The 22,140-nt window shown below is 36.3% G+C and overlaps 1 protein-coding gene across 2 annotated transcripts in view; it reads right to left on the bottom strand.

Moving 5' to 3' along the window:
- LOC135221753 (gamma-butyrobetaine dioxygenase-like) overlaps positions 1 to 18,789 on the bottom strand; it is a 29,490-nt gene extending 10,701 nt beyond the window's left edge. Inside the window, exons 1-7 of one of the 2 annotated variants that reach the window (XM_064259560.1) lie at positions 18,736 to 18,789; positions 11,567 to 11,734; positions 10,691 to 10,832; positions 10,178 to 10,327; positions 5,903 to 6,030; positions 5,432 to 5,641; positions 1,716 to 1,821 (exon numbers count right to left, since the gene is read on the bottom strand). In XM_064259560.1, the coding sequence (XP_064115630.1) occupies positions 1,716 to 1,821; positions 5,432 to 5,641; positions 5,903 to 6,030; positions 10,178 to 10,327; positions 10,691 to 10,832; positions 11,567 to 11,724 (894 nt within the window). In that variant the 5' untranslated portion in view covers positions 11,725 to 11,734; positions 18,736 to 18,789. Of the gene's footprint in view, positions 1 to 1,715; positions 1,822 to 5,431; positions 5,642 to 5,902; positions 6,031 to 10,177; positions 10,328 to 10,690; positions 10,833 to 11,566; positions 11,735 to 17,060; positions 17,100 to 18,735 lie in introns of those variants that run through there. The other variant, XM_064259559.1, reaches the window with a different exon arrangement.
- Positions 18,790 to 22,140: the final 3,351 nt, after the last annotated feature.

Here is a 22,140-nt window from a genome sequence, read left to right on the forward strand (position 1 = left end):
GCTGTTAGTCCAAAGTTTCTTTCAGGATACGGGTTTTACTGTGCACAATTAGGCTCTACTTACGTGGCTGTTAGTCTACAGTTTCTTTCAGGATACAGGTTTTACTGTGCACAATTAGGCTCATTTATGTGGCTGTTACTCTAAAGTTTCTATCAATATACAGTTTTTACTGAGCACAATTAGGCTCCACGACTTACGTTGCAGTTAGTCTAAACTCTAAAGTTTCTGTCAGGATATAGTTTTTACTGAGCACAATTAGGCTCCTTTTACTTGGCTGTTAGTCTTAACTTTCTTTCAGGATACGGGTTTTACTGGGCACAATTAGGCTCCACTTACTTGGCTGTTAGTCTAAACTTTCCTTCAGGATACGCGTTTTACTGGGCACAATTAGGCTTCACTTACTTGGCTGTTACTCTAAAGTTTGTATCAAGATACAGTTTTTACTGAGCACAATTAGGCTCCACTTACTTGGCTGTTAGTCTAAAGTTTCTGTCAAGATACAGTTTTTACTGGGCACAATTAGGCTCCACTTACTTGGCTGTTAGTCTAAAGTTTCTGTCAAGATACAGTTTTTACTGGGCACAATTAGGCTCCACTTACTTGGCTGTTAGTCTAAAGTTTCTGGCAAGATACCGTTTTTACTGAGCACAATTAGGCTCCACTTACGTGGCTGTTAGTCTAAAGTTTCTTTCAGGATACGGGTTTTACTGTGCACAATTAGGCTCCACTTACGTGCCTGTTAGTCTAAAGTTTCTGACTCTAAAGTTTCTGTCAGGATACAGTTTTTACTGAGCAAAGTTAGGCTTCACTTACGTTGCAGTTAGTCTAAAGTTTCTTTCAAGATACTGGTTTTACTGATCAAAATCAGACTCCCAAAGGAGCAAGAGCTCTTGCCCCGTTAGAAAGTAGTCTCTGTCAAAATATACATTCTGTCAGAAGAGTTTTTCAATAAAAATGAAGGTTTTATCATTTCAAAGCAGCTGGTCAGTATATCGTTCCCATCAAATGAAAAACTTGTTTGTGATTTACAGTGAAGTACAGACGCCTGTCATATAATAGAATTTCTGGCAGGATAGAGAGTAACTGTTCAAATACAGTGTAGCGAAGAAATCCATCACAATTATGGTCACTATCATAAGTTGTTGTCAGAAGTTTTGAAGTATGTCGCCTTAGTGACCAATAATAATAATAACTGATCAAAGACCGATGCCCTTCACAAGTGGAGTGGTGACCCATAAATTAAAGCAGGACAGTAGCTGAATAAAATGACGAAATAATTGTTAGGTGAACGAAAATTTCTGGAACATGTCCCAAAACATTTTTGAGGGACTATACATATATAACAATCAATCCTAAGGGAAACAGAGTAATGAACAGATTAGGTAAATGACTGAATAAATATTAAAAAGTTGAAAAATCTTGTCCTAATATAACTTAGGCAAGAGATTTAATGAGAATTCATGCCTGCATCCCCTTTAAACAGACTGTCTATAACAAAACGATATGCATATCATAATCATCCATTTGTTACGATTTAACCATCTGTAATCACTAACGCCATTTTAAACTAGCTGATAATTCCTTAAGAACAGATAAATATTTGGCGACATGGCCCTTGACACTTATTTTTGAAAATGATACTGCACTCTTTTTGTAAATTACTGGTAATCATGAATACTTTCTATTTTGTCTCTCTCTCTCTAGTTATAACTTACCCCTGGTTTGTATTCGAAATAGGGAATATCACTGTGCATATCAAGGGAGTCGGCTGTATAGGCTAGGTTATTCGGTGAAACTCGACTCTTAACGACGAACGTAACCCTAAAAGCAAAATTGATCTTATGTATATATATATATATATAATATATATATATATATAGATATATATATAATATATATATTATATATATATATATATATTATATATATATAAAACATCGAGCTACAAATGTCCTTCAATATCCAGTTCGCTCTACCTCGGAGTTAATATATTTTCATGTATGTTGACCAAAGGGGATTTTTTTAGTTGATAATAATTTCGTCCTGTGTGGGTTCGAACCAGCGCCCAGCGGACAAAGAAGAAATCAGGTCTTCAGTGATGTTGGCCGAATCGATAACTCACTGAAGACCTGATTTCTCCTCAGACAGCTAGGCGCTCGTTCGAATCCACGACAGGATGAAATTATTATCAATTTGAAAAAAAAAAAGAATTCCCCTTCGGTTAACATATTAATTCCGATGTATAGTGAATTGGATATTTAAAGGACATTTATAGCTCGATGTATGTATATGATTACGGTGATGTGATAAAAGATTCATATTCATATGTACATATATAGGTGTTAATAATACATACATATATATATATATATATATATATATATATATATATATATATATATATATATATATAATGACTGGTTAAAAGTTTTTGTTTCTGTAAACAAACAGAGTTCCATCTAATAAAAAGGAGCCCATAAAAACACCAAAATGTAGAGAGAAAAGTACTATATTTCAGAGACTGCTGTTCTCTCTCTTCAGGTATATGAATGAGAAAAGTTTACAGAAAAGGTGGTATTTATACCAAGAGATCGCACAAGTAAGCCCAATTTAGGTCACCCCCGCTGATAATCTTCCTTTAATCTCTTAAGCGTTGGTTGAATGAACACTGCGTCGACGATGTCTGATGTCCAATTCCCTTTTGAGATGTTCATTACCTGCTTCTCTTTTATTAAGGCCGATTCCATCATTTGACTCTTGTACCGGCAGTTGCTGCTATAAATTACACGTGACATATTGGCAGGTTTATTCTATGTTTATGTTCATTTATGATTGAAAATAAAGCCGAGTTCTGTTTGTCCATACCCTAACTGACCTTTGTGTTTGTATTAATCTCTGGGGAAGTGATTACTGTAAAATCCGATGTAAGATTGGTCACAGTCCTGGCATGGGATCTCAGATACCCCAGAGTCTTTGGGCGATGTCTTTTGTTGGACGTTAATCAGGGATTTTGGCTAAGGATTTGGGTAGGTAAATGCAAAAGGGTTGGATTTCCCAAAGGGTGTTGAGTTACTCTCTTAATCGTCTCCAGGTGGGGAATTTTTATTTTATTGTTGGGGTGTGTCCTCTGGTCTTGTCTTAGGGGGTCGGTAGAAAATACGTTTGCTTTTTGAATTGAGAAAGCAATTCAAAAAACAAAAAGCAACGTAATTTTTCTACCGACCCCCTAAAGACAAGACCAGACACACCCAACAAACAATAAAACAAAAAAAAATCCCCACCTGGAGACGATTAAGAGAGTAACTCACACCCTTGGGAAATCCAACCCTTTTGCATTTACCTCCCAAATACCTTAGCCAAATCCCTGATTAACGTCAACAAAAGACATCGCCCCAAAGACTCTGGCGGGGTATATGAGATCCCATGCCAGGACTGTGACCAATCATTCATCGGATTTACAGGTAAATCACTTCCCCAGAGATTAATACAAACACAAACGGTCAGTTAGGTATGGACAACAGAACTCGGCTATTTCAATCATATAAATGAACATAACCATCCAGAATAAACTGGAATATGTCACGTGTAATTTATAGCAGCAACTGCCGGTACAAGAGTCAAATGATGGAATCGGCCTTAATAAAAGAGAAGCAGGTAATGAACATCTCAAAAGGGAATTGGACATCAGACATCGTCGACGCCAGTGTTCATTCAACCAACGCTTAAGAAGATTAAAGGAAGATTATCAGCGCGGGTGACCTAAATTGGCTTACTTGTGGACGAATCTCTTGGTAATAAATACCACCTTTCTTAAACTTTCTCATTCATATACCCTGAAGAGAGAGAACAGCATCTTGAAATATAGTACTTTTCTCTCTACATTTTGGTGTTTTTTAATGGGCTCTTTTATTAGATATATATATAATTATAATATATATAATATATATATATATATAATATATCTATATATAATAATATACACATACTAATATATGGGGATACAACCACAATGACGTAAAATCTCTTGTAGTTTAAAATATATATATTTCTTGTACAGGATAAAGCTTTCGACCATCAACTGTGTCTTTGTTAGCGAACAAGACCACAGTTGATGGTCGAAAGCTTTAATCCTGTACAAGAAATATATATTTTAAACTACAAGAGGATTTTACTTCATTGTGGATTGTATCCCCATTTACTTAGAGGTACGACATAGCACCTGGCTTCTGCATATATATATATATATATATATATATATATATATATATCTATATATATATATATATATATATATATATATATATAATAAATATCTCAATGAGAATTAACAAACCTCTTTATCAGTTTGTATGGACTACCCTCTACATTAGTTTGAACTGACAGACCTCTATATCAATTTGAACTGACAAACCTCTATGATGGTTTGAACTGACTATCGCCTATATTAATTCGAACTGACGAACCTTTATATCAGTTTGAAATGACAAATCTATATCAGCTTTAACTGATCATCCTCTATATCAATTTGAATTAACAAACCTCTATATCAGGTTGAATTGACTATCCTTTATATCAATTTGAATTGACAAACATCTATATCAGTTTGAATTAACTAACTAGCCTCTCTCTATATCAATTTGAATTAACGAACCTCTTTATCAATTTGAATTCACTAGCATCTATATCATTTGCATTGACAGCTCTGTATCTCTTTGAATTGACTATCCTCTATATAGTTTAAATTGACAAACTCCCATATCAGTTTGAATTGACCATCCTCTATATCTATTCGAATTGACAAACCTCTAAATCAGCTTGAAATGACCATCCTCTATATCAACTGAACTGACTATCCTCTATATCCGTTTGAATTGACAAACCTTTATATCAGTTTGAACTGACTACCCTACATCGCTATTTGAATTGACAAATTTCTACATCAGTTTGAATTTACCATCCTCTATATCAGTTTCAACTGACAAACTTCTGTATCAACATGAATTTATTATTCTCCATATCAATTTGAATTATCGAAACTCTATATGAGTTTGAGTTGACTAGCCTCTATATCAATTTGAATTGACAAACCTCTACATCACTTTGAATTGACTATCCTCTTTATCGTATTTGTATTGACAAACCTCCATATCAGTTTGAATTGACCATCCTTAATATCAATTTTAGTAAAAAAAAAAAATTATAACAGGTTGAATTGAGCACCCTCTATATAAATTTTAATTGATTATCCTCTACATCAATTTCAATTGATAAACCTCTATATAGTCTGAAATTACTACAATATCATTTTGAACACCTGAGGCTCTACAGTAATATTCACAAGACATCATTTGGTGGCAACAATTAAGAACAGTACTAAGTCTAGTTTTCTCTTGCTGTCAAATATCTTCGAACGAAATGGCTAAAAACTTACCCGTAATGAGTCTGCTTGATGTACCCGAGGCGATTCGTAAGCGTGAAAATCGCCTCCTGCTGAAGAGGAGTGTCTTGCACGATCACCAGTCCTAAGGCCTCCAACTTCTGGATGAGCTCGAGCAGGGCTTCGTCCTCCCGTAAGACGTCGTGGAAGTTGGCCACCGGGAGATCAGAGAGGATGTCAGAGCCCCACAAAGTGCGAGGAGGACTGGAATTATTATCAATAATATTAACTGGTGAAGAAATCACAGTGATGTCAGCGTAAGTATACATTTAAAATATATATAGAATGAATGTAGAGAAATAACAGGCAAATATATACAGACATGAATCTATAAATAATCAGGCACACACACACGTGTATATATATTTATGTATATAATTCTAGTGCTTTGATTAGGTTGCTACCCGAACGCATATGTGTCTTAGTGAGGAAATAAGAGAACAACAGTCTATGAATAGGTAGTACCTCCTTATTAGGCGCCTCCTTTCTCTCGTGTCTTCTGAGAACGACCTCTCTCGTAACCAGTCACTCATGTAGAGTCCTCTGTGTCCATCTGACCAGAGTATTTCAAGGTCGCCGGAATCCTCACTGGTCTGTGGGAGCCCGAGTTAAAAAGAGATCGATGGAAATCTTATCATTTATTATCTTGCCTCCTGCACCCGTACCCTCATAAATGACGGTAAATGAAGAGGGTCGTTCAGGGGCGTTATTTGCGGGAAGGGGCACTCGCTCCCCTCAAGACACTGATGGCACCCCCAACGCTTGGTTTAACCCCCCTAGCCTTTGAAATAACAATAATAGAAAAACTCACTCCAATGTGAATCTTATAGTTATGGTTTAAAAATGCACACAAAATTCCAAAAATTTCTCGGGGTGGTCTTACAAAAGCCCCCTACCCCCAAGCTGATAGGGCTCGCTTCGCTCGCCACTTTACCCATTACCATTATATCTAAACCTCTGGCCCCTGTCTCCCGGGCCCCAGCTTCCCCCCACCCACCAAAGAAAAATCTCATGAATCAAATGACGCCACTGGGGTCGTTCAGTATCGCCCCGAAGCGAAGCGAAGGTTGGACCCAAAGTATTCTATATACCTTGGTTGGACCGAGATGCTTTACCGTGGGTAGACGACGGCGAGTTCAAACGTGGAGTTATCATGTGAAGACTAATTTATTTTTCATCAATAATGATTAATGGATACAAATCATGTTTTATTTTCTAAACGTTGCATATGTGAAACTATGACAGGAAGGTCATAGATGACACTCGGGATGAATACTTATGAAGGTTGAAAAAAAAAAAAAAAAAAAGGAAAATCTCCTGTGCGTCTCAGAGGCCGAAAGTTACGTTTTTCATCGGCCCTTGACCCCTCTTAACCCCAGGAGAAGGTCATCATTGCGATACAGTAATCAGAATGCCTCCTTATGAGCTCGGAATGAAGCGTACAAATCATTCTTAGCTAAAATAGTCAATAGACACAAGTATCATAATGGCTAGTAAAGATTTATCTCCGCATTGGTAAATTACGGCGGACGAGTTAACGATAGAGCAGTAATTCAAATGTTGAACATCAACATCATCAGTATCTTCGCTTTTCTCAAACGACCCGAGGGGAGCATTATCGGCTGACAAAAGTAGAATTGGGATATGTTATAAGGGTCTTCCAGCAAATCTCATAAGAGAAAGGCTCATAACCAAAGTCAAAATTTTGTAATATATTTCTTTTTCGTGCCAGTTTCTCCAGAACCTCACGCTTGACCTTTCTATTATACTTGGTAGCGTTGTAAAAGATATTTTGAAGGGCCTTTTCCTTATCTGTATTATGCGGACTTATATCTTCATTGCATTTATATTGTATCATGTTCATTCGTGTTTCAACTGTTATTTGTGCAATAAAATGTTATTCCATATTTGATATATTTTCTATTGTAGCGTTTGATTTCTAATTTGTCCGAGAAGAAAAAAACTGCACAAGCCTAAGTACTATAAAAAAAAACGTCAAGTACTGCACCATCTGAAGCCGCATCCCGTTGCACACTCTCAGGCACTGGCCTAGCCCAGAGCATAGGCCTAAACAATGTCTAATAGCTGAGCTGGGCAGTATATAATACCGCATCTGGCACTTCGTAATCTCTTTAAATTTTTCAGTGGGCTGGTATATCAACTTCAGGAGAACATATTTAATACTTAAATCAATTAACCTGAAAAAAAACATACGGCAAAATATTTTTAACATGAATACGCTAATAAAAAAAAGGGGAAAAAATCACACACGCACAGTTGTCAATGTGTTGTACCAGCCGAAGCCACAGTACGTAATGCACCTAGATAGTTGAGTGTGCGAATGCGCCAACCATAGAGGTTATATATCTGGACATTCAGGAGATGCTATCTGCATCAATCAAAAACAACAACATTTACTACGTGGTTCGGTGGTCTTCCACCAGGGCGGCGCTGCGGACCCTTGCGAACACGGACATCTTTAAAGTCCAGTAACCGTGCAAAATGAACAGGGGTTTAGCGCAATTGTGATTTTTTTTTTTTTTTATCCTGATTGCGATTATGGTACGACGCGCGGCTTATAGTTACCAATATAGGAAAACCAAGTCTTCAAGAGAAAATTGGATAACATTTTACATGTAAACGAACTATAATGGAAGTAATTTACTCTTAATTTTGTTCTAATCAGATATTTGTCGTCGTAGCAGATCTTCTTTGTCTCTCTAACAAGTCTCGTGTGCCCAGTATATTATCGTGGCACATACATGTAGTGGCAATTTGTTTTTTTATATCAGAATATCATTAATATGTACATGCCACAAGATATAAGGTAAGAACGATCTTGATGGTTATTAAAAATTCTTAGTAGTAACTGTATATGCAAAAGAACCATGACCATGGAAGTACCCGGAGCAAGGAGGAGAGGTAGACCAAAATTGAGATGGAGAGACAGTTAACAGGGACATGCAGGAGAGGAACTAGAGTGAGCTAATGGTTGATGCATGATCGCAGAAGATGGAGGAGACATAAACAGCGACTCCATATAAGGATGGGAAAAGTTGAAGATAAAGAAGCAACGTAGGCGTTACTGTGAGGTATGAGAACGCCTGGCATATTTTGTCAGTCATTAAGAATATCTGCAGTATGTATGCAGGTTTGTATGATACGGTCTATGCCATATATTTTTTTATAAGGTTTAGACATCAAAGGCAGTGTTCAACAAAATGCATACCACCAATTGGTATCTCAACGGAATTCCTAACGTCACACTTAAAGAGAGCATTATTTATTTGTAGCAAATCCTTTATGTGTCAACATGTCATACTTTCAACATATTATTGCAAGCAATGGGGACTTCGATTTTGCAATCTCAACTTCATTCATCTAATATATACCACTTCATATAAAGTGAAAACTAGTTTATCCGTTATTGAAAAGGCATAGCCTAGTAGTAAGTAGATGTGTAGGTTACTGGTTTTGTCAACAAGTCTCCTCTTTTAAACATGTTACCGTGAGAGTATTTTAGGACGAATTAACCAAATCTTAGAAAAGAACTTCTGTTACTCTAATCGACATGAGAAATATTCGTATTCTTTATGTGTAACAAACCTTGATTTAATGTACGTTTTCATCGAACCAAATGCCTCATAGATTGGTAATAGCAACAAAATGGATTCTGGTAGCCTACGCTAGACCTATGTTTAATTATTCATTTGGTAAGGTGTTATATCATTTAAACCTTTCTTTAAGTACAATTTGTTTTCGAATATATTATAACAATAGTTTCTTTGTGGTAAAAGTTATCTAGCCACCACGGCAAGCAAAAAGTAGCCTTTAAGAATGGTAACAGCAAGCAAAGAAAAGCTACTTTAAGGGTAAGAACAAGCAAAATAAATCTTCACCTAGCAAGCACTAGGCCTTTGCCTACGGATTCTGCGTGTATTTTTTTTTTCTGTTAATTATTCCAAATAAGGCAAAATATTACTTTATGGCATTATTTACTTAACTATTCTTTCTCAGTATCTTTCCAAAGCCAAAGTCTTAGAAATGAACGAAATAACTGCGAGTTTGTTCTTTCGTCGGTTTTGTTTATAAATATTTGAGACTTTAGATTAGAATGCAAAATCCATTACTTCAACTAAAATAATCCTCAGAATAGAAATATTTCGAAATATATTTTAGTGATGGTCCAGCCTTTCAATATAGCCGCCCAAGGTCACACGCTCGGCCAGGAGATCGCCACTCCATGTTATTGACACTCTTGTAATCGAAACTAAAACATCAGCCCGTGGACGTTCCCATTTTATTTCCTTGTTTGTTTCAGTTTTCAAAATGTTGTTAGCCAAAACGACGGTGCATCTGAGAGATTGGAGAGCCATTTACGCCTGGAAACACCGAAATGAGACACGTAAAATGACACTATTTGAGAAAAACCGAGTCAGACAGTGAACTTGCATGGATCTTAGAAGTAGGCTAACATCACTACTTCTACTGAACTTTCATACATAAACATCCATAACTGAAGCCAAGGAGTTTTTAGATGTAATTTGCACTAAAATATGAACAGAGTTAAGAGGAATGATCATATAAAGACAAAAACTATTTGGAGTAACATAGGCCAACTATCTTGAACCTTCGTGTAAATAGTCGTGCCTTTAATGCGAATAGAGATATGAAATTTTAGTAGTCTTCGTTCTCATAACAAACGAATCTAAGAAGCATCGGTAGTCCAAGATCACTTACAGTGAATGATACGGGAACGATGGAAGGGTCCAGATCTCTGAGGAGAACCCTCCTGCTGGCGGAGGAAGGGCAGAAACAACTAGGACACTGGCAGTTGTCTCTGAGCCAAATGTAGGGGTATTTGCTCCTGAATCCGTCCTTCCACCGAGCCTAAAGTCAGGAACAGAAACGAAAAGCGAGTGGTTCATGCAGCAATGGTATATGGAACATATAATGTTTTTAGTGGTCGCACAGACTAGTATATGATGATTAATTTTCTTATGTTGGCTATACAGAACACAAGATTCTTCCATTTTGGCTATGTAGAACACAAGATACTTCCTTTTAGGCCAAATGTATCATCTGATGTGCTTCCTTTGAAGCCACCAAGAATAGATAAGGTGCCTAGACATAAACTATTGAAAGTTGTTGATTGCAAAGAAATTCGACCTACGCTACCACTTCATTCGACATCCTAATCGAACTACCACAATTCTTTTGAACAGAGATCTTAAGTGCAATGAAGTTCCTTACCTCCAGCATCCATTCGTCACCGAGCAGACTGATTCTCTGGAAGCATGCAGAGACTATTCCTTCTGGATTAGATGCAGGCTCTGCCCTCTGGCCTACAATACCGGTATTATTGCCAGTAGTAATGGTTCTTAGCCCGGGAAATCTGTAAATCACAGATAACTCATTTCATGGGTTAAGTACTATGGTGAAGTTAAGCTAAAGCAGCACTTGATTTTGACGTGCATCGCATCATCATTATCATTACTGTGCATTTTGCGTCTCACGACATTAGAGCTGATAAGGAAGATGGTAATAATCGTTATCAGTATTCAAAATGTATAAACATTCCCTAGGTACAAGCTTACAGCCACTAAATTCAAGGCAAGTTTCTACAGGATCCCAATACTTGAAGAGAGAAAATGAGAGAGGAGAGTATCAAAGTTCGTACTAAGGAAGACTGTGGGTCAGCAGAAGTGTGGAACAGGACCTGAAGGAAGAGCAAGGCCAACTGGATCAAATTACCTAAAGGAAAGTGGAAGGTTGAAAAGCTCGCGAGAAAGAAAATGAATGAATTGCTGATGAGGTAAAGAGGTTTTCAAAACACTCGCATAAGGACATCGCTAATTTAGCAAAGAGCGGGAAATGGCACAAGACTTGTCTTCTCAAAAGAACCTTCACGGTGTTAATCACATATCGGTTATTATATTTTTTCCCTGGATTCTTGTTCTAAAGTATTTCCTATTCGCAACTAACCATTCATAAATTTGAAAAGAAGGAGGGGGGTTCCATAAATTTTGAAATTGATACTTATTTATTATAAAAAAAGATTCTTGCAAAATTCTTCAATAAGTGCTATTTGAACAAGACTCTTGTGTGAATGGAGTCAAGTATGTTCACCTGCTGAGGGACACAGAAGCTTGCGAGTTCTTAGAGAAACTAGTAGAAGCTGCGCTTTTTTGCAGTGTGGCTTTGGAACACTTGAAGAAAGTTGAGGCCGCGGCACTGAACTGTCTTGATGGGTTCAACCCACTTCTCATCAGGTATGCTGACATCATTGTTCAGATCCTGTAAGGAAAATAAACAAAATAGGATTTAAAAACTTATCAAGACTGGCTACTTCTCCGAGGTGCTTAGACATAATACACTTGAATGCCGTCGAGTTATGAATGGTGATGTTAGTAATTTCAAAAAGGCTGCCATGCTGCTCTTAGGCGCCCCGCTCTTATCATCTTTTGTTTCTGATTTATTAACTTTTAAGTAGCTAATTTCTTGTTTTATTTATTTATTTATTTTTTTATCACTGCCAACTGCATAACTATCACCATTTACTACGAACAATGATTGCCTGATGTAGGAAGATATGCACTAGCGCAGCGGATTAAGAAAAATTTCATGGATGAACACCAATTTTCTTTTAATATTTATATATTATATATTTATATATTATATTATTATATATTAATTATAATTAATACTATTATATATGTGTGTGTGTGTGTGTGTGTGTGTGTGTGTGTGTGTATATATATATATATATATATATATATATATATATATATATATATATATATTGTGACCAAGTGCCAACTATCTGATTACTACACTTACCAGTCATTAATTGTTACCTCACCACAGCCAGACACCTGAACCTTCATCACAGGTAAAATATGACTGAATACTCTAAAGGCAACACTGATCCCTTGAACAACTCACCAGTATTGCAGAAAATCAGACTAAGTTCATTAAAACAAGTGTAAGGTAATCTTATAAGTATATAATTGAATTTATTAAAGGGCATCACTTCATTAACAACTTCAAAAGTCTAAGTATTTCCCTGATTTCAAAAGTCTAACTCACTTCAGCTAAATTGAAGGAAAACAGCTCAATTACCACTCTGTGTCTCTATCTAAACATAAATATAATTACTTCCATATACTGGTGAAAAAGAAAACTTATAAAATTTTTAAATACAAAAATTTATTATCAAACTCAAAATTTATAAGTGAAATTCACAATCTCAGGGAAATTTACTGTTACCTGAAAGCAACACAAAGTTTAATCAATTCTTGAATTAATAAAGTAAAATTAAATCAAAATTAATTTATCACAGAAATCAAGAAAATTAACTCAAATGAAAGTCGAAAGTGTTAGGTAATAACTAAAATTTGGAAATTAATTCACAAGTGTTAAATTCAATTAACTGTGCAACAATTAATTAATGAAAACAATTAAGTCAATCAAATTGTGAATGCAAATTAAAACAGAAAAAGTGTAAAATGCTAAAATTGTAAAACGCATCAATCACACAGAATACATAAAAAACACACTTCAATAAGAAAAAATGGACAAATGCAAAAAAATCACTACAATAAGAAAAATGGATAAATGCACAATAATTTCACTTCAAATGAAACAAACACAAAACATAAATATTTGCAATGTGTAAACAATGAAATCGTTCTCCAAACCACTGTAACTATTAGTTGCAACTAATAAACCTTGTAATAAAACATTACCTTCGTACCAAAAGTTTCTGCTGCAGCTAGCTCCAAAATTTCACCACACAATTCACAATATTTCAAAAAAGAAAAGGCACCGTTACATACTTGTACAATGTTTGTTCAGATTCCACAATAAGCACTAAATAATACTGAATAACTCCAAGAAATATCAAATCTGAAATTTATATGAATAACCAACAACTATGTATATAAAATCTTTAAGTTAATCATAAAATCAAATATGGAGAGAGACCCAAACGCAATTAAATTTCCTTTCGTACGGAAGCTGAACAGTGGATTTCGTCGCACAAAACGTTTTGAGGCTAAGAGACAGTTACTTTCATGAAAATTCTCTTTCAAAGCAATATCTTAAGAGAAATAGAAATTACAGTCACAAACAACATTTATTATTACGTGATTTAAGATGATAAAAGTATTTTAATGTGAAAGGAATAATGATTTACAAAGAAAGCAAAACTAAGTGACTTCACTTCCCAAAGATGATGTATGCTTACATAGAAGGTTCTAGGACGATCTTACGATAAGATGATGCAATACTTCCACGTGATTATTCGGCAAAGACATACACATTTGAAACCAGTCGTGTACGTTGCATGCTCAGCATGTTCCAAACAGAACTCGCTTATCAGAAGTGTTGACATGTTATGAAAACAAAACAGCTTTCGAGCTCCCCTTATCTTGAGCGATGACAAGTTATAGAAATAATTTCTAGCTTGGAAAGGACAATCTTAATCTCTCTCTCTTTCACATTCTACGCTATATACTTAACCTTTTAAAATTATATTATGCGAAATCTGAACATACATTTTTAGAACATACTATTACTCTAAGCTAAATAAGGAATCTGAAAATGTTGCAAACACTTTTCATAACATTTCATACAATCAAAGAGAGAAAATATGCGTTACAAAATTAGCAGCATATAATAATAATAATAATAATAATAATAATAATAACTTGATCACGAAGTATATAAAACGTGATGCTATGTATAAATAAATGTTTTGCCACGGAGGAAAATGAAAGGCGAGAGAGCCAAGAACTTTCGGTCTAATACAACCCTTTGCTTAGGCACAACTGATCATACAGAGCAAAAACATAGTAAGAGTAGGCTTAATATCCAAACTGATATTACAAGATTAGTATAAGGTCTATTTCACACTACAGAAACGAGAAAACTCCTGAGGGCAAGATTAGCGATTTTTAGGCAGCCACAGCTTGGAGGAGCACACAGTAATTAAGTAGAAATTATGAAATGGACAGCAATCGCTTGTTCTGTCAGGAAATACTGAATCCATTATCATTATCATTAAAATAAGATCATAGTTATTATTATTATTGTTATTTTTAATATTCTTTCTCCAAATTTAATTATTTCTATATATATTTTTCCAATTCTTATATTACTCATTTTTATTATTAGCATCTAAATCTTCATTATTACTATTATTTTGTCATTATTTTCATGGGGGGGGGGGGGGGGGGGGGATCACGAGCTCAGGTGCGCACTCACTGGGTACCCTATAGTTTTTTTTTTTTATAGTGAAGAGACGAGTTGCTCATATGGTATAATGTCAGTATATCATGGATGTACATCAATAGTTGAAGATACAAAACACATGAGTGTCGTGATTTAGCAAACAATAAGGAATCCTATCATCATGTGCTACTGCGTAAAGCAAAACTAACAATCGTAGTCTGTGAGATATTTACTTTACGAGATTTCCACGCTTGTTGCAGATGTCTTGAGCTACAGAGTTGCAAATCTTTTCCTTACACACGAGACAAAATAACAAAGACAATAAAATGCCTTTGCACGTTTACATAAGCTGACAAATGATTTTGAGCACATTAGCTGCGTCTGAATATTGTTTTATGTTTAACAAAAAATAAGAATAAACAAAAAGATGTAGATGAAGCATATTAAAAATCTAATTCGTATGAGCACACCCCTTGTTCTTGATTATTTTAACTCTAATCACCGGAATATTAAAATCACTTCAGAAGTGGATAAAAATTATACTTTAACTTTCCTTGACTTCTTGTAAGTGAAAAAAATAAGGGATAACACTTTTTCGACATATACAAGAAACCAACATTTACAGGACTCACAAGTCACAACTAAGTTTTCCTCATTTATTCCTGTAGTTTAAAAACGTAATTTGGTCTCTACACTCCCAACCGGCGCTTTTGATGTTTGTTCAAGTTATTTTCGTCTTCATTTGAGAAAGAGGTCCTTCACGAAAACTGTTCTAATGATGCTTTCGTGGATATATATGCTGTCAATCAGCTGGCAAAATTAATGTCCCCTAAAGTTACTATTTCAAAAGTCAGCAAAGCGATGCTGGATTTTCGATGTTTTTCAATGGTAATAGTTTTCTATTGAAAATCTACAATTGAAACTTGAGAAAGAATTTAGCCACGAAAGTGTATCAGGGTAGTATTTGTACCCAAGTACATTATCGGGAGCTTAAATACAAGGAAATCGTACCTCTAGAGCAGGGGGTTTTCAACCTTTTTCTCGCCTCGTACCCTTTCGGGAATTTGTAATGTCAGTAATGTACTTCCTTCACTTTGTATAACGTTGGAAACAAAACCAACTCAGAAAACATTCCATTCTGTATATTTGAAAGTACTGTTCAGAAGAGAGGTAAGTATATAACTCTCCTGATATAACCAATAATACTGTAAACAAATAATAAAAAAAAGACAATTTTTTTATAATTATTTACCTCTGACTATGCAGTAAAATTTCAAGGTTATGGTACTAAGCTACAAAAACAAAATATGTTATTATTACACATCATCTGCAAAGGGACTCAATGAAATGGCTGAAACTGCTTTTCATTAACTATCCTAGTTGGCCAAAGAGCAGCTTTTGCTGAAGCACATTGAAGGTTGGCATCTAATTTTCTTTCGAGTGCCATGGGGAGCGCGTACCCCAGACAGACCCTTGGCGGGTACGCGTACCCCAGGTTGAAAACCCCTGCTCTAGAGCTACAATCTTGTCGCTTATAAACACGAGTGTGATCGCTGTAATTCATTTTCCGTGGGGAAAACAAAGCGCTGTGCATGTGTACGATGGTTTGAATATCTAGGAAGTGTTGTTATCGCTGTTTATGCTTAGATACTTTTTTCCATTTTCTCCAGTCGATGGCTCCCTTGGAGCTGTCTGAAGTAGGAAGCCTTTCCACTTTGAAATTGAAACCCTCCCTCAGTAACAACGAGAAGTCCACAGAGATGCTGTGTTCTTCAATTATGATACTACGTCATTATGTGTGTGTTTTTATTTTGCAGGAATTTATTTAGTTTAGTGTTTCTTTGCTTCATTTTTTCATGCCTTCACATTCACGGTTTTCATATGATTTCGTTTTTAGAACACTGTATTCAAGTGTTCGTATAAGACAGTAATGATTTTTCCGTATATGTACATGTATTATATATACCCGTACAGTATATAATATATATACATATATATGTTAGAGATGTATCGGATATCCTCATCAACATCTGCACTGACAATTTCTTAACATCCGCATTCATATCCACATCCGCATTAGCATTGCGCAACATCTGCATCCGCGGTTTGAGAATGCGGCTATGAGGATATCACCCCCTGCTCAATGTTCAATGGTTCAAACTCATACATCGTAGCTAAAAGTAGACATTTTTTTTTTTTGTTGCTAAATTAGGAGAAGGTGGAAAGTAAGATGGAAGAAAGAGAAAATGAAAGGAGTTACAGTAAAAGGAACGAAAGTGTGGCTGCAGCTAGGGGCCTAAGGCACGCTGCAAAGAACCTGAAGTAATGCCTACAGTGCAACGCATGAGGTCCACTGACGGCACTACCCACCCTGAGGGTCTTGCCTTACCTGTGCTGAACAGCTGCGTGAAATGACGCTTCGGTGGAGGGCGCTTATTAAAGAACGATTATCGAAACCATATCACTACTGTAGCCTCATTTTTTATCTTTTCTCTTTTGAGATAATCCCACACACAATCTCAGTACCTAATCAGAAACAACTGTGGTACGCTGATTTTTTTTTTTTTTTTTTTTTTTTTTTGCGTTAAAGAAACATTATATATATCTAAAAAGGCATCTTTCGCATCCATTCGTTTCTTATAGACCTACTGGTTGTCAGGAAGCGAGAGACTGTAATCTGAGTACTCATGTGGCAAAATGGCTATAGATCCTACTTGACAGTCTTATAAGCGTACGTAGTGAATTAGATTTCTCCCTCTTCACGAAGTCTAAATGATGGTTTGTTTCTGGTTGCTAGGCGCTCACTGCATTCCACAACCTCAGTTGCGGGCACAATAGTTCATTATTCGTGTGAGTTTTTTTTTATAACTTGATACAGTTTTTTTATACGCTTACTCTTTCATAATGTTTATTGTATTTTTAACTGAATTCTCTTTTTTTTATCATTTTAAACTCCTTTTGCTTCAATTTACTTAATAGTACACCAAACTGTATATTCGAATCCTTGACCAATACCCTTTTCTACACAAGAAACCCCAAAAAGTTAGAATGTTTCTAAAATAATGATTACCAAATGTCATCAATAAATTTCGTCTTTACTTTTATCCCTTCACCTTTAATTTCTTGTGTATTTTTTTTATTTAATTCTTTTTCCTGTCGTTGGCTCTGACTACCAGCGCTTCCCAAATTAACAAAATTCGTAATTTTCTGGATTAGTCATATATATTCCCCCAGTTTTCTGTTATGGAATTTTAGGGTCTCTAAAGTAATATAATTTTCTTTTGCTTTCTGTAGGATTTTACGACTGAATAAATGTTTGGTGCTGTCCTCCTCCACTCTGCAGACATCACAAGCCCAACATAATCAGCCTGCTGGGTTTCATCGTCATCCAGCTACTTGTTTCCAGTTCCCTGATGTAATCACTTTCTCCGAAGTTTTCTGTGAACCTCATCCTCTACATTTCTTTCCTCTTCTCGCCCGAGGTCTCTTCAATACCTCACTTAATTTTCTCCTTATTTCCCTGTTCAATGCTTTTGAGGACGTACTCTCTCATTCTATGAATCTTTATGGTCACCATGGCTGAAGCCATGTCTTAACCCCCCTTTTTATTAAACTACACAAATTAGAAACCCTTACCTGTTGTCAATGGTGCCCTCTGTCTGCAACCATGTCGTTAAGCTATTAAGATCTCGTAAGTATAAAAATATGCTATTTATTACCCAAAGCAGTTGAATATAAAATAGAACAAAATTATTAACGAGTCATAATGACAGAAAACCCAAATCTGCCCTTAAAGAAACTAATAAGTTAACATTCTACCCTCCTGACTAAGAATTCCCTCCCAGACCCAAAATGTCAATAAGTTCATCATAGTAGTCAGGTTAGAGATTCCCGTCTCTAGTACCATGGAATATAACCCATCTGTAATAAAGATACACTTCACACATCACTCTTTTCAAAGTATCTAAGTAAAGAAAGTATTTCACACTTCTCTCTCTTTTCAAAGGTAACGGTTTTCTAAGTCTTACAAAATGTATCATACCTTTACGATGGGGCTTACTCACCCGACACTCGGCGTGTACCACCTGACCTCTTTGTGCTCACTAAAAGGAATGTGACTTTTGCAAGTGCCTTGGACTATTAGACCTGTATCATCCGTACAAACAAATGTACATGCTTGACAACAAGACAAGCAATCTCTAGGTTAAACACTTACGTACTCAAATTCCTTTACTTAAGTAAGCTGCCCTTACAGCCTGTCTCCAAGCAAGACATGATATGTGATTTCACTTAACATTACACACTTGTAAGATGACTCGGCCACCTATGTCCTCTGTGCACTCCTGTCCCACACCACATCAACAACTAATGCGCACTGTATCAATTTACCACATGACTTAGGGCCACCTCCGTTGCTGGAGCCTTTGTGCTTCGTCGAATGCACAAAAGTTTAAGAACTCCTAGTGCACAAATTGTGATCAGTATAGCACCTAACATGATCATTAATATTGGTATTGTATAACGCTCGTTGAAGAAGAATTCATCTTCGTCACTATCCTCCAGCGGCGGGACTGTAACGGTCTCCACTGTAGGCGGAATTCGAACCGCCTCATGGTTTCCATGTAAGCGTTTATGAAACACTTTCGTGGACGAGTTGTAGACACAGGTCGAGTGCGTAAACCAACTTGGAACAACTCAGCACGCGCCATTATTCAGCGTCTGCGACCCTCTTGAGTGTATCCAACACCCTCTCGTCGCGAAACTGTAGATTCGACGTTTCTACTGAAGGAAACGTGGTCACCACCCCGTTGTCAAGGAAATATCCCGTGACTTCTATGCAAGTGCTACTCGCACCCGCCTCATCGAAGACTGTAGACTCCTGATTTATCCCAGAACATATCATGAGACGATATATTGAAGACATCTCATCCTTTGCAAAGGCAGTCCATAGAAACGCCATTCGTGTATAGACTTGACTCGACCTCTGGTACTGTAGAATGAAGTCGTCTCCATCGCCATAATCACGTAGAGTTAGGAATTCTCTAAAGTCATTGTGAGTCCGTATTTAAAAGGTCTACATGGTCATAAAATAACTAAAGTCTTGCTTTACCCCACAAATCCGTCATTAATTAATATACTCAATCTACTAGTCAAATATTAAAAATTCCTCGCTAAACAAAAATATAATCTTTACCCACTGAATCCTCACAAATAATCCCATATCTGACAAACACGCTATCAAAAGAGAACCCATAATGTCTAAAAGCAAAGACTCCTTTATGGTTTATATAACTAGCCTCCATAAAATAAATGCTGAACACCCCTTCTATCTAACTCACATATCGCGACAGATTATATCTCCTATCTAAAATAAAAATGCTATTTAGAGCTTAACCACCATTACAACATCTCTCGTAATAAAAGAAAAAAAAGAAAAAAGGAAAAAAAAAGATAATAACAACAATAATAAGTGAACTTTCCCCCATTACACAGAGCACATAAGAGAAAGGAAACATATATAATTCAATATCTTTCCCAAAACGGAATGTGTACCGTCATGGAATCTGCTAACGCAGCAATCCCATCGACCAGAAACGACCGGAAAAGAATCCCCTTACATGATACATTTCCATGGAATGCCATAATCAACATCTACGAGAATAGTGCAAATCCTCGAGTAATCAATTCCAAAGGGAAAAATCCGCAACCGGATTCATTACAGCAACATTAGCAAAAAAAATCCACCTGTGAACACCTCAGGTGCTTCGAACTGCAGCATAGCCAGACTCGCAACGCCAGAAACTCGTGATTCTAAAAAAAATGTTCTATACTGAAACTACATCAGCACATTCCACAGAACTATCTCCGAGGTGCTCCAAAGTTATCTCGAAGACATAATTCACCCAAACGATACTGCCCAATTATATAAAAAATTATCACCTATTCGGGATAAAAAAAAAAACTACGATAAACTCACAATTCCATAATTATATACCACCAAAAAAAAAAGGAAAGTCACCCCCAAGGATTAATGCCATCTTATATATTTATAAATCACCATCTTAATAATAACACCACTCCAGTGATAAAAATATTTCCTCCATTTAATTAATGACCCCACACAAAAAAAAATCATCCCCCCTCCAAAAAACTTGTCCTTAAATCATAAATCCCCACGACATTACCCGAATTATACAAACCCCAATGTCATATATTTGGCTCGTGAAACCCTAAAAATTCAGCTCCAAATATCATAAACACAGGAATAATTACATGTTTATCATCACGTTTTTCAGCTAAAACAAAAATTTGCCTTACTACAACACATTCCCACATAAAATATTAACCCCGAAATCTTACGCCAAAACGCCGCAGATTTGTGCGTAATAAAAAAAACAGTAGAAGGAAATAAAAGAGAGAAAAAAAACCGTGAAAGCATTCTGCCACCAAATTGCAAAAAACAGACAGCAAGAAAAAAAGGAAAAAAATGCAATTGCGCGACAATATATTAATCACCACAACCAATTCTTTTCAATTTCGAGATGTGTATTAACCTCGACCGACCTGTTTTTTCCTCTAAGACTACAAATCTGTTTCCAATTTTCTCTTCAATGACTTTAAAAGGACCTTCAAACTTCGGGCCTAATTTGTAATTTAATTCATTTCACATGTTAAGTTTTAAAAATACCTTGTCTCCGACATTGATCTTGGGATCAGATGTTTTACTATTACTCTTCTGTACCATATCTCTGGTTGTGGATTCGAGATTACGGCTGAGACAAGCGTGTATCTCTTTCGCTGTGGATACCAACGCCTCGACCGTATCCTCCCCATGATGAGGCATAGTTAGCAAATCAAATGTGCCTCGTGCTGGACAACCAAACAAAGCTTCAAATGGGGACATTTTAATTGAATCACTAACCATAGTGTTAATACTATGTCTAACAACATTAACATATCTGTCCCAATTCTTATCATTACCACCTACAGTTTTCCTGAGAGCCTCGAGCACTTTCCTGTTTGCTCGTTCGCACAACCCATTAGCCTCGGGTCTGTATGGAATAATTGTTACTTTCTGTATCCCCATGACTTCAGCTAAACATTCAAAGGGAGCTGCTATATTAGAGAACCCTTTCACAAACCTCCTAAAGAAACCGGCGATACCCAGGAATGACTTAGTCTCTTTCTTTGATCTGGGGGTGCGAAAATTCGCTATTGCTTTGACTTTATTGTCATTTACTCTAACCCCTTCCTTAGATATGACGTGACCTAGATATGTGATCTGCTCTTTTTCAAGAACGAGCACTTGGCTAGCTTGATTTTCAACCCCGCTAATCTAAGCCTCCTAAGTACTTCTGTAAGCACTTCCATGTGTTGCGTGATCGTGTCCGTTGCGATCAGGATGTCATCCATATACACAAAAACATTTTTGCCCAATAACCCGTGCAAAACTGTGTTCACCAACCTGG

Source organism: Macrobrachium nipponense, chromosome 3 (genome assembly GCF_015104395.2).
Source record: "Macrobrachium nipponense isolate FS-2020 chromosome 3, ASM1510439v2, whole genome shotgun sequence".
In the NCBI taxonomy this organism is placed as follows: Eukaryota; Metazoa; Arthropoda; class Malacostraca; order Decapoda; family Palaemonidae; genus Macrobrachium; species Macrobrachium nipponense.